At 46.2% G+C, this 13,651-nt stretch overlaps 1 protein-coding gene across 1 annotated transcript in view; it reads right to left on the bottom strand.

Moving 5' to 3' along the window:
- LOC106659717 overlaps nucleotides 1-13,651 on the bottom strand; it is an 80,368-nt gene that overhangs the window by 43,924 nt on the left and 22,793 nt on the right. Inside the window, exons 2-3 of the mRNA XM_023463087.1 lie at nucleotides 2,704-2,865; nucleotides 1,797-1,980 (exon numbers count right to left, since the gene is read on the bottom strand). Coding sequence (XP_023318855.1) covers nucleotides 1,797-1,980; nucleotides 2,704-2,865 — 346 coding nt within the window. The remainder of the gene's footprint in view (nucleotides 1-1,796; nucleotides 1,981-2,703; nucleotides 2,866-13,651) is intronic.

Below are 13,651 nucleotides of genomic sequence, written 5' to 3' on the forward strand. Positions count from 1 at the left end.
GACGCGCATACGTATTTATATTACATCCGTCCATAAATAATATACCGACAGAGTTTTCTTTGAGAAATCGTTTTTGAAAAATACAAGCTTCGCGCTGCAGTGGCGAGCTTCGAGACTTCTCCGAGAAATATATAAATTAATTTCAGGTGTACAATATTATTATAATGCTGAAGTGGACGCGCACTGACAATTTCTACTCATAACGTATACGTATGAACAATATATGTTATAATATTAAGTATATAGTCCCAGAGAAAGGCAGAGCTTTTATAAACCAAGCGCGCGCACACACGCATCGCAGCTAGCTCAGCTTATTAAACTCGCATAAACTTAAATTACTTAAGCGACCAAGCGCTCTCGAGTATATATACGTGTACGAGAGCTCCCAGCGCGAGCTCATCCTCGTCGAAGAGAGCTCATCTCTATTTGTGTATATCTCGTGTCTTTTCGAATTTTGCCTACTTCTACATCGGGGAGGGGCTTCTGCTATTGCTGCTGCTGCTGCTGCTGCTGGGCTTTGCTTTCGTAAATCACCTTTTTTCCAAGACACTGCGCTTCGATGACGAGCTGGAGTTAGTTTTGCGGGGCGCGCGAGGGTGGCTGGCTGGCTCATGGCTGGTTCATGGCTGGCACTTAATTTGATTCGTCGCGATATTTTGAGCACGAAGTTGCGCGCAGTTCACGGGAGAGGAGCTGCACGAGAAAGAGCAAAGAGGGAAAGTACATTTATTCTGAACGAACTAGAAAATTACAATACCAGAAACACGTATTTGTTAACATGACTTTATAGATCTCCTTGAAATTGGAAAACTTTCAGCAATATGTGAGGGAGAGCTGCTCTGCTGCCGCCGCCGCCGTTGCTACTACTACTGCTGCTGCTTCTGTACGAATTCCGTGTACTTGCAAACTTTCAGGTATTTCTCTGGCTTGCTTTCTCTCTTTTCAAAACCGTATAGCTAGCCGCTTCTATTCTGTGTACGTACGTGTATGCTTGCAGCTCGCGGCGCGGCAGAAAGAAGCTGCCGCTGCAGCAGTACGAAGATTAAACAAAAAACCCGTTTGGATTCGCCCAGTGAGCAGAGAGCGCGCGCGGAAAAAAATGAAGAAAAAAAAAGCAGAAGAAGGAAAAAGCTTAGGATTAAAAAAGGAGAATCAAAAAGATGGAAGCACAAGAAAAGTCAGAGAGCTAGTACGACGATGAAAGGGCTAAGTGAAAAAAATACAGCTCTACAAGTAAATAGAAAAAATCTTCCTTGTATCGATCATACACGACGCTCGAGCTCCTATTTTTTTTTTTTTTTGTTGCTTTTTGCTTTTTTTTCGACACACATGCCTTTTCTTTGAAAAATTGCAAAAAAGTTTTACGACGCGTCAAACTTCTACGTGTGTACTTATATATAAGTACAATACGTAAGGGAACGATGTTTCGTCGTTTTTTGCCATGGCAGATGTGTATAAGTACGCGCCCGCGCGCGGGGGGGGGGGGGCGGCACACAACTCTCTTCTTCGCGTGATCCGCTCCGGTCAAGGAAAAAACTTTTACTATGCCCAAGATAAGAATTAGACGTAAGTTGTGTATCGGAGCAAATGTAGTGCACAAGTTTCGCGTCTCGCGCAACACTATAACGGTGACGACGTAAATTGATCATCGTAGTGTGTTCAACAATAGCTCGACAACGTGCACATCTCAACTCGTCGGGAAACCTTTTTTGATCTTTATGTACGCCTTTTAACGCGTGGATCTGATTATTCGAATTCTGTAGATATATTTTAAGGATCGAGAATATATTACTCACGCAGTGCCATTGTGTCGTCCGATGGATATCATCCTCCAGACCTGCAACTCGACGCGTTGACCGGTGTCCGGGACGAATCTGTAGGTGCACGTCGTGGGTCCTTGCAGCTGCGGCGACTTTATCTGGCCGAAGCCTCGGTCCGATTTGTCGAACAACTGTCGGCTGTCGAGAGTCACGTTGCACACTGTCGAGAAACATCGTAAAGCAATGATTAGCACAACATTTTTAATGCTTCCTACCAAAAAGAAAAGAGAGAAGAGTAATGAAATTTCTTCGAATGAAAGAAAAATGAGATCACGAGATATTTTTCTACCTTGATTTTATAATTTCAAACGTAATTTTCTGAATGAAAAATGAAAAGGAGAAAAAAAATTATCAAGTTTCTTGCGGGGTTTCGAAAGCAACAGCAGCAGCAGCAGCGGCAGCGAATATTATGATGGCGCTTAATGAAAACATTTGTTGATTGCGAAACCACAGAACTACACGAACTCACGTACGCGCGCCCTGGTGGTGGTGGCTCGGGGGGGAAGCGGCAAAACTTCGAGAGCCTCCGACGTGTATAATATAGCGGCGAAATTAAGACAAACGAAGTTACAACGAATTCCTCTGCTGCACAGGAGCTGCGCGCGCGCGCTAACAACGGTAAATTTATAATTCTCGCGCGTTGTGAAATAACACCTTATTACAAGCCGTATATTATATACACGCGCGGAAACAAAGAGCTCGACGAGAGAGAGAGAGAGAGAGAGGCAGATCGTCGATGAAAGCTCGCAAGCAGCCCTAATCAGGTGCGGAAAATATCACGCGCCCGTCCTAATGACATAGCGTCATTATATAACGATTTTGTACGAGACCCGGTGTATAAATTATGTACCAGCTACTAGATAGTGGATAGATATATACTCACTGTTGGCGCAGTATCGCTCGAGTCCGCACTGGGTGCATCTGTTGGGCACGGCGGCGCCGCAGCTGCAGCCGCCCGACGGCACGCAGCAGGCGCACGTAGTGTCGCTCTTGTTGTAGCTGCAGGGACAGCCCGAAGGACTCTGCGTCCAGAGGTCGATCTGGCCTGCAAATTAACAAAAGCGTTAGACCATTACTCTCGGAGAAAGCGAGCTGTTATTGTTCGTATAGTTGTTGTTGTTGTTGTTGGTATCGTTGTTCTTGTTGTTGTTCTTGTTGTCGCGTTGGGATGAGCGAGGTCGAGCGCGTTGGAATTTATATTAGAATATGCAAATTATTCCCTCCCTGCGTGCGCGCACATACACACACACACAAGTGCGTTATTCGCGTTGAGTAATAAGCGCGTGTCTTTCATTATATGACGCGGGGACTGTGCTACGTGATATTGTAATTTTCTGTAATTGAAATATTTATGATTTCCAGGATGGTGTATTATAAAGTAAATTTTTTGGGTTACTTTTACCGACCCGCTGCTGCTGCTGCTGATGGTACGGCAAGCTAACTACGGAAAAGCCCGGAAAATTATGATTCGTTAACGCGAGAGAGCTCATACACTTTTACGCAAAAGGAAATAAACGCGAAATATATTCACACACGCACAGGTGCGCACACAATTAAGGAATTAAAAGCTCGTGTTGCTGCTGCTGCTACTTTTATTTGCTTCAAAGTATTGCATTATACAAAATAACTTTCGACTCGAATGTTCGTTTTTAAGGGCCGCTCGCTTCAACTTGGCTTTTAATAAAAATTAAAATTTTTCGTTACAGTAAATACGACTCGATTCAAGTTACAACGCCAATTGTATACACGTACGCGCACGGTTGAATCGTCATTCGTCGGCGCGTCAGCTCGAAGCAGTGCAGTCGCAGAAGGTGTGAACTACGGGATATAACACAATAACGCATGATCGATTGATTGCGTCAAGATATAAATTTGCTCCTCCACAGTCGATGCGGCTGATGTGTATCATCGGGATGTACGATAAAAAAAAATATATCTATATTATGAGACCGACAAGAGGAAATCATCCGCACACATCGCTACGTCGATACGTCCCGCGCACATACACAAGTATACACGTACGCAGAGATATATATACGGCGTCGTATTCTTACGAAATAAAGCTAACTTTATTGCGGTCATTTGCTTCACACCCTTTGATGCGAGCAGACGAGTTGCTCTTTTTTGCTCCGCGCAGAGAAGAAAAATATGTGCAAGTTAAAGTAAAAAATAAGTATATACCTCGGAAGATAAGAGTTCGAGATATTTTTGCTTCATGCCGACTAAGTGGGCTACGTTTTTATAGCAAAAAATTGTTATTCTACAGTGAAAAAAAAACCTAATGTTATTTATTCGAACGGCAAGGTTCAATAATGAAGCCTACACATCGCGAGCACAAAATAAGCAAAGTAAGAGGACCGAAAAAGAAAAGGAGTTACGATGCTGCTTCTCTCTGCCTAGGAATATCGAACGTCGCCGAATGACTACTTGGGAGGATTCTCGATTATCGGGCACTTTAATTTGCTCATATAGCTTGATTAAGAGACTGCAGAGATAAAGCTCGACTGCGCGACGAGAGAGAAGGCAGAGCAGCATTATTCAGTCGTGAAAAGCTACCATACATATAGCTTCGGTGCAGAGAATCTTGAAGAAATAAAAAAGATTAAGACGAATCAGGGATAAGTATCGGCAGTTAGCCTGGGAGAAAGAGTTTTAATTGACTTTTTTTTTCTTTCGTCGTCGTAGTCGTGAAATATCGTACGGCGCTCTTACATATACCGTAGTAAGCCAGGAATCGATGCCTCATCAATTGGTCCTTTTCGGTCACATTTCGTTCCGCTGCGCGAACACTACGATTTAAAAAGAGAGAGAAAAAAATTGATCGAGGTCTAAAGAGAAGAAGATATCACATTTATGCAAATGCACGCGAGTTCCCCCCGAAAATATGCAAATAAGGCGCTCGTATAGCAGCGGCAGTAGCGGTATAGCTTTGAGCCGGTTCTATATACGTGTATAGGCCTATGCGCAGTTGAGTGGGGTGTGTGCGCGAGAAATAGCTGCAGCAACAGCAGCCACACGAAGAGGTTGATTCGATTGCTAGGCACATACACGCGGGTTCGTGCACCGTATATGCACGTATCTTCTAGTTATATATGCAGCGACGTTACGAGTCAATCCAGCAGCAGCCGGACGTTGTGTCTATGTGTATTATATATAATGCAGCTACATAGGTATGTGTTTACGGTGAGAAATATATGCACTCGGGGTGCGGTGCAGCTCTCGCGTGGAGGCTCGAAGCGAGACCGATATTATTAGAACTGACACGGAGCACGCGCCCGAGTAGTGCATAGCTCGATGTGCGACGAGCGCTAATGTGAGCGCGCGATCCGCACTGCACCCCAAGTGCATTCCGGACGATCGACCCAGCTTTTTATACCCATCATTATTTTTTTGTTTTTTGAGAAAAAATTGGCTTTAAGGAAAAACGAGTATACGAGTGGGCGCGCGCGCGCGAGAGACAATAAACGGGAAAAACTACTGCCACTACCAGCTAGACAAAGGATAAAAATAGATTCTCGCATAGTCTCCGGGTGCCATTGTACGCTGCTGCATGCACGTGAGGTCTCATTGAGTCTCTGCTCGTTGCATAATTTAGTAGAAGCCGTATCGGGAATTTACAGAACAGCAGCGGCAGCGGCGCCGGCCAATGCACTGCAAATGTTGAGAGGCTATAGCACACGGCTATATGTGGGTACGTGTACGTATGTGGATAAGGGAGGGTGGGAGGGAGCGAACTGGGGTTACTGCGCTACGTGCACGCACGTGCACACACGTACACACATACGTGGGCGAGTAGTGGCGCACAAGAAGCGATGTAGCCCGAGATCAATTTCATCGGCTCGGTCGAACGTGTATCTACGTCAATCGACGACAATTGCTTGATATACAGCTGGCAATTAAGGCATAATGTACAACACAGCGCCTGCATCGTGCGTTATACAAGTATGTAGGTATACGTGTGTATGTCCGTGCGTGTACATAGCAGATGCGACTGGGGTCTCTCCAGCACCATGCATCGTATACAGAATGCACAATACTCGACGTCGGCGTCTCGGTCAATTCGGCCTTTCTCTCTCTCTTCCCTTCCTCTCCGTCCGTCCCTCTGCATAGCGCGCATGTATGCGCATAGCATCTCTCTCTCTCGTTGCGCTAAGGGAATAAAGTCTCTCGCTCGATCCTTGCATTTATGCAGACGAGAGAGCGGATACCGGTGCGCGCGGGGTGGTGCTGCTGTGTGCCACCGGACCACGCCGGACATCGCGCTCAATGATGTAACTCGACTTGAAAGCTGAATAATTCAAATCGAGAGAGAGAGAGAGAACAACTTCGGAGTTGTATACCATTTGCGCGCACATTTCGCCTCGTCGTGTTCGATTTTTCTTTTCTATATATACGTACGACGTACGTCTCATGCACAAATGGACGAACTACTTCATCCGAGCGAGCAATAAGAGACGCATCGGGAAAGAATAAAAGATTCGTATATACTAGATACACACTCACACACAACTACCCGAACGAGTATAGAGCAGTCGCTTCATCCCGACCATATAGTCCAAGATGATGAATTATTATAATCGGATCGCCTTTTGCCCGACATCCAACGCGCGCGTACCTTTATATATGAATTCAAAGCCGATTTGGGTTTACAGATTACCGACGACGGTATATATAGCACTGGCAGCAGCAGCAGTGGCAGAAGCATCAGTTAGTTAACTCTGTCGTTTGACCACCGCCCGTGATATATACGTATAGACTCGGTGCACACACACAGAGAAATAGAGAGAGAGAGAGACAGAGAGAGATCGTCGTAAGCCCAGAATATGAGATTTATCTTCGTTTAGCATTCTATATTTTCCGGACGCATATCCGTCTAATTTGTCATGCTGATCCCGTTAATTAAGCCGCGCGTTGACCTCTTACGTATGCACGTCGTCGTTTGTATTCAATTATAAACGAGTATAATCAGACCCTTGTGTGTGCGCCGGGGGGGGCGCGCGATAAAAAAAAAGCGCCAGCTGAGAGAGAGAGTGCTAGTATCGCGCGTTACGCTGCAAAGTGTACACAATTTAACCCGCGCGTACGCCGTTAACGCGTAGCTGCTAACTCCTTTTATTCATTTTTTACATAGAAATTTGATGGAAATTTACCGTCACGTCGTCGTAGTCGGAGAGACGACGACGCGCCATAACCTGGACGCAATACGCACACTGTCCAGCAGCAGCTACTCTCCTCCGCGCGCGGGGTCGTATATACGCGCGAGCAGCGGCAGTGTCATACATATTATATCGAGGTGTAAAAAAAATAAAAAAAAAAAAAGGATGGGGGGATATATAGTCCGAGGCCGGCGCGTAACTGTCTCGCGCACATCGTCGGCTCGCATCGTTATAGTCGTAACTTGTATCCGTCACGTCGGCATCTAAAAAATAATTGCACGACCGTTATAACTTTTCCAATTTTTCATTTCACGTACCGTATATACCGTACGACCGAGCGAGTGGCGAACGTGCCGGTGGCGCGCGGCATGGTGTTCCGCACTATACGTGTGTGTGTGTGTGTATACGGGTTAGCGCGGCGCGGAGCGCGCGAAAAGCTGAAAAAAAATAAATCTGCGATAAATCCTCGAGGTAGCTGTGCTTATACGGCTTGGGTAGCACATATACATATAGACGCACACACACACGCATGCACCCTTGGCGTCTGTATATGCCGCGCGCGCGGTAACCGACCCTTTGGATGCGGCGGGGGGTGCTGCTGCTGCTGCTGCTGCACACGCGTAAGCGAGCTGGGCAGCTAAAAATAAAGAATCTCCCTTACCCCCTCCGAAAAAAAACGAGGAAGAACGGAACGTATCACGCGAACTGCCGATTTTACGAGGCGTACAAAAAGTTCGCAGAGCGCTCGCAGCAGCGTCATTAATGGCGGCTGTAATAGCGGCGGCGGCGGCGGCGGCGTCTACGGTAGCAGTACCAGCAGTAGCTAGCAAAAAATTCTCAATAAATAATGAAATCTCTACGCTTTTCACCCGTTAAAAGGAAAGTTCATAGCAGGAAATTCAATGGAAAATAAGAGGGAGAAAGCAAGCGTGTGAGGGAGAGAGAGAGAGAGAGTTTGGAATAAAAAAAAACGGAGAAAATAAAAAAAAAAATCAACAAAGCGAAGAGCGAGCGAGAGAACTGGCGTCACGATAGCTATAAGCGAAACATTTCTCATCGAGTGTCGAAGCTTCTCCCCGTTGTTTTGCCCGTGCTCATTCGCCTGAGCTGCTGCCGCTGCTTTCGCGCGGAATCGCGCTTATATAGTCTTTACTTAATGGATGTTGATGGTAAAAAACAGTTACTGAAATACAATGTTGTCGACGTGGCGGCTCCAATCGCGCGCACACATAGGACTACTATCCCACAACTAATAATGAGAATGTAAGTTTGGGCAAATTCTTCGGGCGACTAACTCTAATTGATATGTACCTGCGCTTTTAAGCTCTTTTCTGAACTGTGTAACTGCGGGATGGCAGATCAAGCTCTAATGGTCCTTGGTAGAGTCGAGCTGCGGAGCTTTCGTTTCCCCGCAAAACAGACACAGCGAATTATCGCAGCAAGCAGATTCTGTTTACTTGCGAGATAAACAGGCCGCGCTGCTCGTACGCGAGGCTTCTCTCTCGCGAACGAAGCCGCTAAGTAGTACGAGTCCGAGTATTGTCCGACATGCGCTCGCGCGCACAGTTCTACTTTAATTTATCAACTTAATTTATACGCGACCACAGTGTGATGCGAATTAACATTTTTCGGACTCCATTGGATGTAGATGTATGTGAGGTTGCTTTGATTTTTAGAAATGTTTTAAAAGTACTCTTTGGTACACTGATAAAGAAAACTCAAATTTAATTCAGGTCTTTATCAATGTAAAAATCAGACATTAGCATTAAAGCCAGCTTTCACCACTAGATGGCAAGTACCTTTTCTGTAAATCTTCAAGTGGTTAAGTGAAAATAATCATATAAGTCAAAATAGGCAAAAGATTTTGAATATCTTTTCGTCCTATTGGCTCTGAATATTCACATATCGTAATTAAAATGGTATATCACGTAAATAATTTAAATAATTACAATCCAACTTGCCCCAAAGCATAACCAAAAAAATTTACAAGAGCCAACTGCCCTAATCTGTAAATTAACAAACTGAATTAATATCAGACTGGATGTATTATTGGCAGCCGAGCGAGGCATTACGAATAGCTGGAGATTTCATTATTGAAAAAGTAGAGCGAAGTAGTAGTAACGAATAATACGCATCGGAGGTTGTTTTACGCGCGAGATGGTTGATTCGTTGGCAGTGCGTGCGCGTTTTATCGGAGGCTTTCTTACTGATTGCCATCCCATTAAATGGGTATGATTAATACGAAATGGGTGCCGGGTATAATTAAAGTGATGGGTGCGCGCGCGTATGTATCTTATATATAAAATATCTAATGACACCCGAGGCAAATGATAATACGAGGACAAAAAATTACCGCCACGCTGCGCAGAGCGTATACACAACTAATTAACGATGTCTCGCACTTTTTGCCGCTAACGCTTCGACGTCGTCTACTCGGGCAAACTTGAACAGTGAGACACGCACATACACAGTGCAGCGTAAAGTGTACCGGTGCTGCTGCTGCTGCTTCGAGCTTTGAAACAATTAAAAGTCTCGAGACTCGTTCGTCTTCGTTAATGCCCGAAAATTCGTATACCGCAAAAGGACGTGGCTACTCTCGCTAGCTCGCTAGCTGCCACCTGATTGATGGGCTAAAGCTGGAAAATCAACGAGTACTAGAGTCGAGTCTCGAGCGCGCTGCAGTCAAGTAATCATTCAAGTCTCGCACGCGAGCAGCAGCAACGAGCGCGCCAGCACGAAATTTGGCGACACAGCTGACACACGGCTCTCTCTGTGTGTGCATTGTACGAGTGTATATAAGAGCTCGCGTGTACACGAGTGTGCTGCGCGCGGTAGTAGTCTCGGTACGCGGTTCCTTTTTACGTTGCGCTAATAACTTTTTGTTCGAGTTCTGCGCGCACACCACTACCGCCGCTACATGCATCCAGCATCTGGACTTTTCATAGCAATGTTTTTGTATTTTCTACCCTTAGCCGCGCGCGTTCAGTCGGAGTGAAAAAGTCCATGATTTATTGTGCGATCGAGTGTTTTGTCAGCGTTGTTTTTTCTTCTTCTACTGCTGCCGCTGCTGCATTCGTCACGTGCGTATACATGTATTCGCGCGTACACGTATACAGCGAGAAAGAGAAAGAGTGAGCAAAGCTCTCTAAGCGTGATGCAGCTTCGATCGTGAAAAATCGTTCCTTTCTTTCGACTGGTAACGTTGTGATTTCAATCAAGCCCTGTGCACTCGAAAGAGAGTCGTCGAAACAGTCGGCACGCTGCAGACAGCAAATATATATATATAGCATCAAGACGTGTGCTCGCGCCCTATATATGTAATACGTATACGAGCTAACAACGCGTGGGACGACAGCGACAAAAGACAAGCGGACGAAAAAGACAGACTGCAGCAGCTCGCACTCGCACACAGAGATACACACAAGTACGGAGCGTAAAAATTTCCGTCACGCTTGCACCCAACCGTGTATATATATTCGCGCTCGCGTATGTATACATTGTTATAAACGCGTGGCTGCTATTTTTTTCCCTCGAACTCTGCTGCACACGGAACGGCGCGGTATACACATATACCGTTCGGAAGTAGCAGCGGCGGCATCTATATAGCCAGCCCGAAATTCTTTACAGCGGAAGAAAAGAATACGGGCGGGTGCGCGGGCGGGCGCAAAAAAATGTCAACGCAGCAAAGTGCAAAATAAATAATACCGAGAGAGGGAGGGAGGAAAGGAGGGAGAGAAGGAGAGAAAGAAATACGTGACGTTTGTGCGACGTATAAACTCGTGTACACGTACCCATACACACACACACACCTACACCTACACATTTATAGAAACGCATACACACACATGCACATACTGCGCGAGCTGTAAATAAAAGGGGCGCTCGCTCGAGTGTTAAAACAGCTGCATTATAGCTCTCCGCGTAAAATCTGTATAATCGACCTGGATTCGGCGCGAGGGACACGTGCTTGACATAGAAGAGCACTTGGCAGCGAGCGTAACTTTTTCTCACTCCGCGCTCAAACGACACTATGCTGCTTGCTATGTGTACGCGTTATACATATATAGAAATGCCGCCTTTGCCTTCGTATATATACGTACGCGCGAGAGTAAGAGAGAGAGCGAGAGAGAGAAGGATAGAGAGGTTGCAAGCGCTTATTTTCCATTACGCGCTTGCATTCCTTTTTTTTTTGCTATGCACAAGTGCCGAGGACTCAAAGATTTCGTTCGCGTAAGCTTTTCGGAGTGAGCTTTGACGTTTCTCATTGTGTATAATCCAAATGTCGAAAAAAGAAGATTTGTTTTTCCTTTTTTCGGTTGAAAATTGACGTAAATTTGATACGCTTGTTTTCATCTCGTATTTATTTCGATTCGTTTGCAGTTATAAGCCTCGTTCTGTGTCTCCATCCCGCAATAATCGCTTCTTCGTGTTTTGTTTCATATTTTACTGCAATTTCCAAGCCCGAGGCGTATACAAGCGCTACACGTATATGTACGCGCGGGCATTATAGCCACTCGCAATACAGCTACATACACTCCCTCGAGGTTTTCCAAGGCGACGATACCATTATACACAAATATATATACGTGCGGCTATGCGTACGTATACACGAATTGCTGAAATTGAAACATATCGAGAGATGGAGTGGTCCATAATTTTTCTGCAAACGGCCCCGCGCATGCACACACATACACGCAATAAAATTTGTGCTCATCGCTTTATCAAACATATCGTATAATACACACACGAAACACGACTGGTACATGTGTGTGTGCGCGCGCGCGCCCACCCGCGTGTGTACACATCATTATACCAGGCAGCCACCGGGGCGATGAAGAGTCGAGATTTAAAGCTGTTACGCCCGAAATAAAGGCCATAAAGGCCAAGGGTATGATTTTACAACGGCAAGGCCAATAGTCTAGCGCGCGAGGCAAGCCAATAAAATTTATCTTCCCGCATGCTGCCCATATAATATACGTCTGCGTGAACACACACGCACACACAAACCCACACAAGTGCGAGTATTTTGACCAGTTGCAGGCACGAGGACGCTGCACTGCACACGAACCACGTCCGTCGAACGGAGCGAGGAGCCGATAGTTGGCTTTATGGGGCCATTCGGATGATTAACGGCGCCATTGAATATGATTTCGAGAGGCGCCGAGCGCAGCGCGACAAGTTTTGCCCGCGTATAATATTATTATTACACGCAAGGGCCATAGCGCGCCATATACAGCGTGCCGGTGGTGGCTCTGATGCATCGTCCGTACGTATAATACGTGCTCGAGCTAAGTCACAATAGTTGAAGTAGTGTGATTGGAACTAATCTCGAGGTGCAGCGCGCAGCTCCGCTTTGTAATAATAGGCAGCGAACCTCGAGGGACATCCCCGTGTGTCTTGTTAGCATCGATCCCATCGCACGGATGCAGTAGACAGCCACGAAGCTTTTATTTTTCTATATAAACCTCAAAAATAGGTCGCTCGCAAAAAATAGATCGTTCACGGTGTCTCTAAAAAAGTTGAAACGCACAAAAGCAGCATCAGCAGCCGGCGGAGGGAGAGAGAAAGAGAGCTTAAAACATAGACATCCGCAAGTAAGTAGCTATAAGTGCGTACGAAAGATCGCTCGCGGAATCGATACGGCAGTAGCAGCAGCGCATGCATATTGTACCACACGTATTGCGAGCGGCGTTCGTCCCGAATATATATCTATAGAGTTCGCATTCATACACGGTAAATGCATATACACATCCGCGTACCAGATGAAGAGAGGGAGATGGAGAGAGAGAGCCGAGCAACAAACTTTTGCGGATAACTGCATGTACGCGCGAGCAGCGGCAGCAGCAGTAGCAGCACGCGCCACTCTCGCACACGTACGTTTATACATAGATGCACAATATTCGCGACAAGTCTATATAATAAAGTGCGTCGTGGCGGGTGCCCCTCCTATCCCGGCCTCTCGTCAACCCCCGTGCCCCCATCCCTCTCGAACCCCCAATCTCCCTGCAGCATCGGCAGCAGCAGCAGCATGACTCGGACGTTTTCAGTATGCGCGACGTGTATGCCATGTGCAGTTGGCAATATCGCGTATGCATAACCAGTAGTAGTAGCAGAAGTGGTAGTGGTAGTGGTAGTGGTGGTGGTAGTAGTAGTAGTAGTAGTAGCAGCAGCAGAAGAAGTCGTACACCGGGAGCAGTAGCAGCGTCTCCAAGTCTCCCATATTTACAGCTACAGTGCCATGATGCACGTGAGCAACCGAACTCGTAGAGCGAGTGAGAGAGAGAGAGAGGGATGGTATATAAAAGCAGACGTAGAACTACCTCTGCCCCCCCAACCCTCGCCCCTTTCCCGGCGCCCGCGCTCGAATGTATAGCATGCACCGGGCGTGGTATAGATATATACAGCTAGTTTTAAAAGAGAAAATATACATAAAAAGGGAAAAAGTGCGCGAGAGAGAGCGAGAGCGAGAGGAGAGTGGAATATTGCTCCGACGTCGCTCTCGACGAGCGCAACATAAATTCGAATGCTTTTTTCGTCATTGAATCTGTAAATTTCATCGTCGCCACGTACGCGCGGCGGCGGCGGCTCTTTCGCCTCTCTCTCACACCCTCTCGCCCGCTTCCCATATATACATTATACATATAGATATATACATACATACATACGTATTCGCCT

The sequence above is a fragment of the Trichogramma pretiosum genome, unplaced genomic scaffold, assembly GCF_000599845.2.
Source record: "Trichogramma pretiosum strain Unisexual culture from Peru unplaced genomic scaffold, Tpre_2.0 scaffold19, whole genome shotgun sequence".
NCBI classification, from domain to species: Eukaryota; Metazoa; Arthropoda; class Insecta; order Hymenoptera; family Trichogrammatidae; genus Trichogramma; species Trichogramma pretiosum.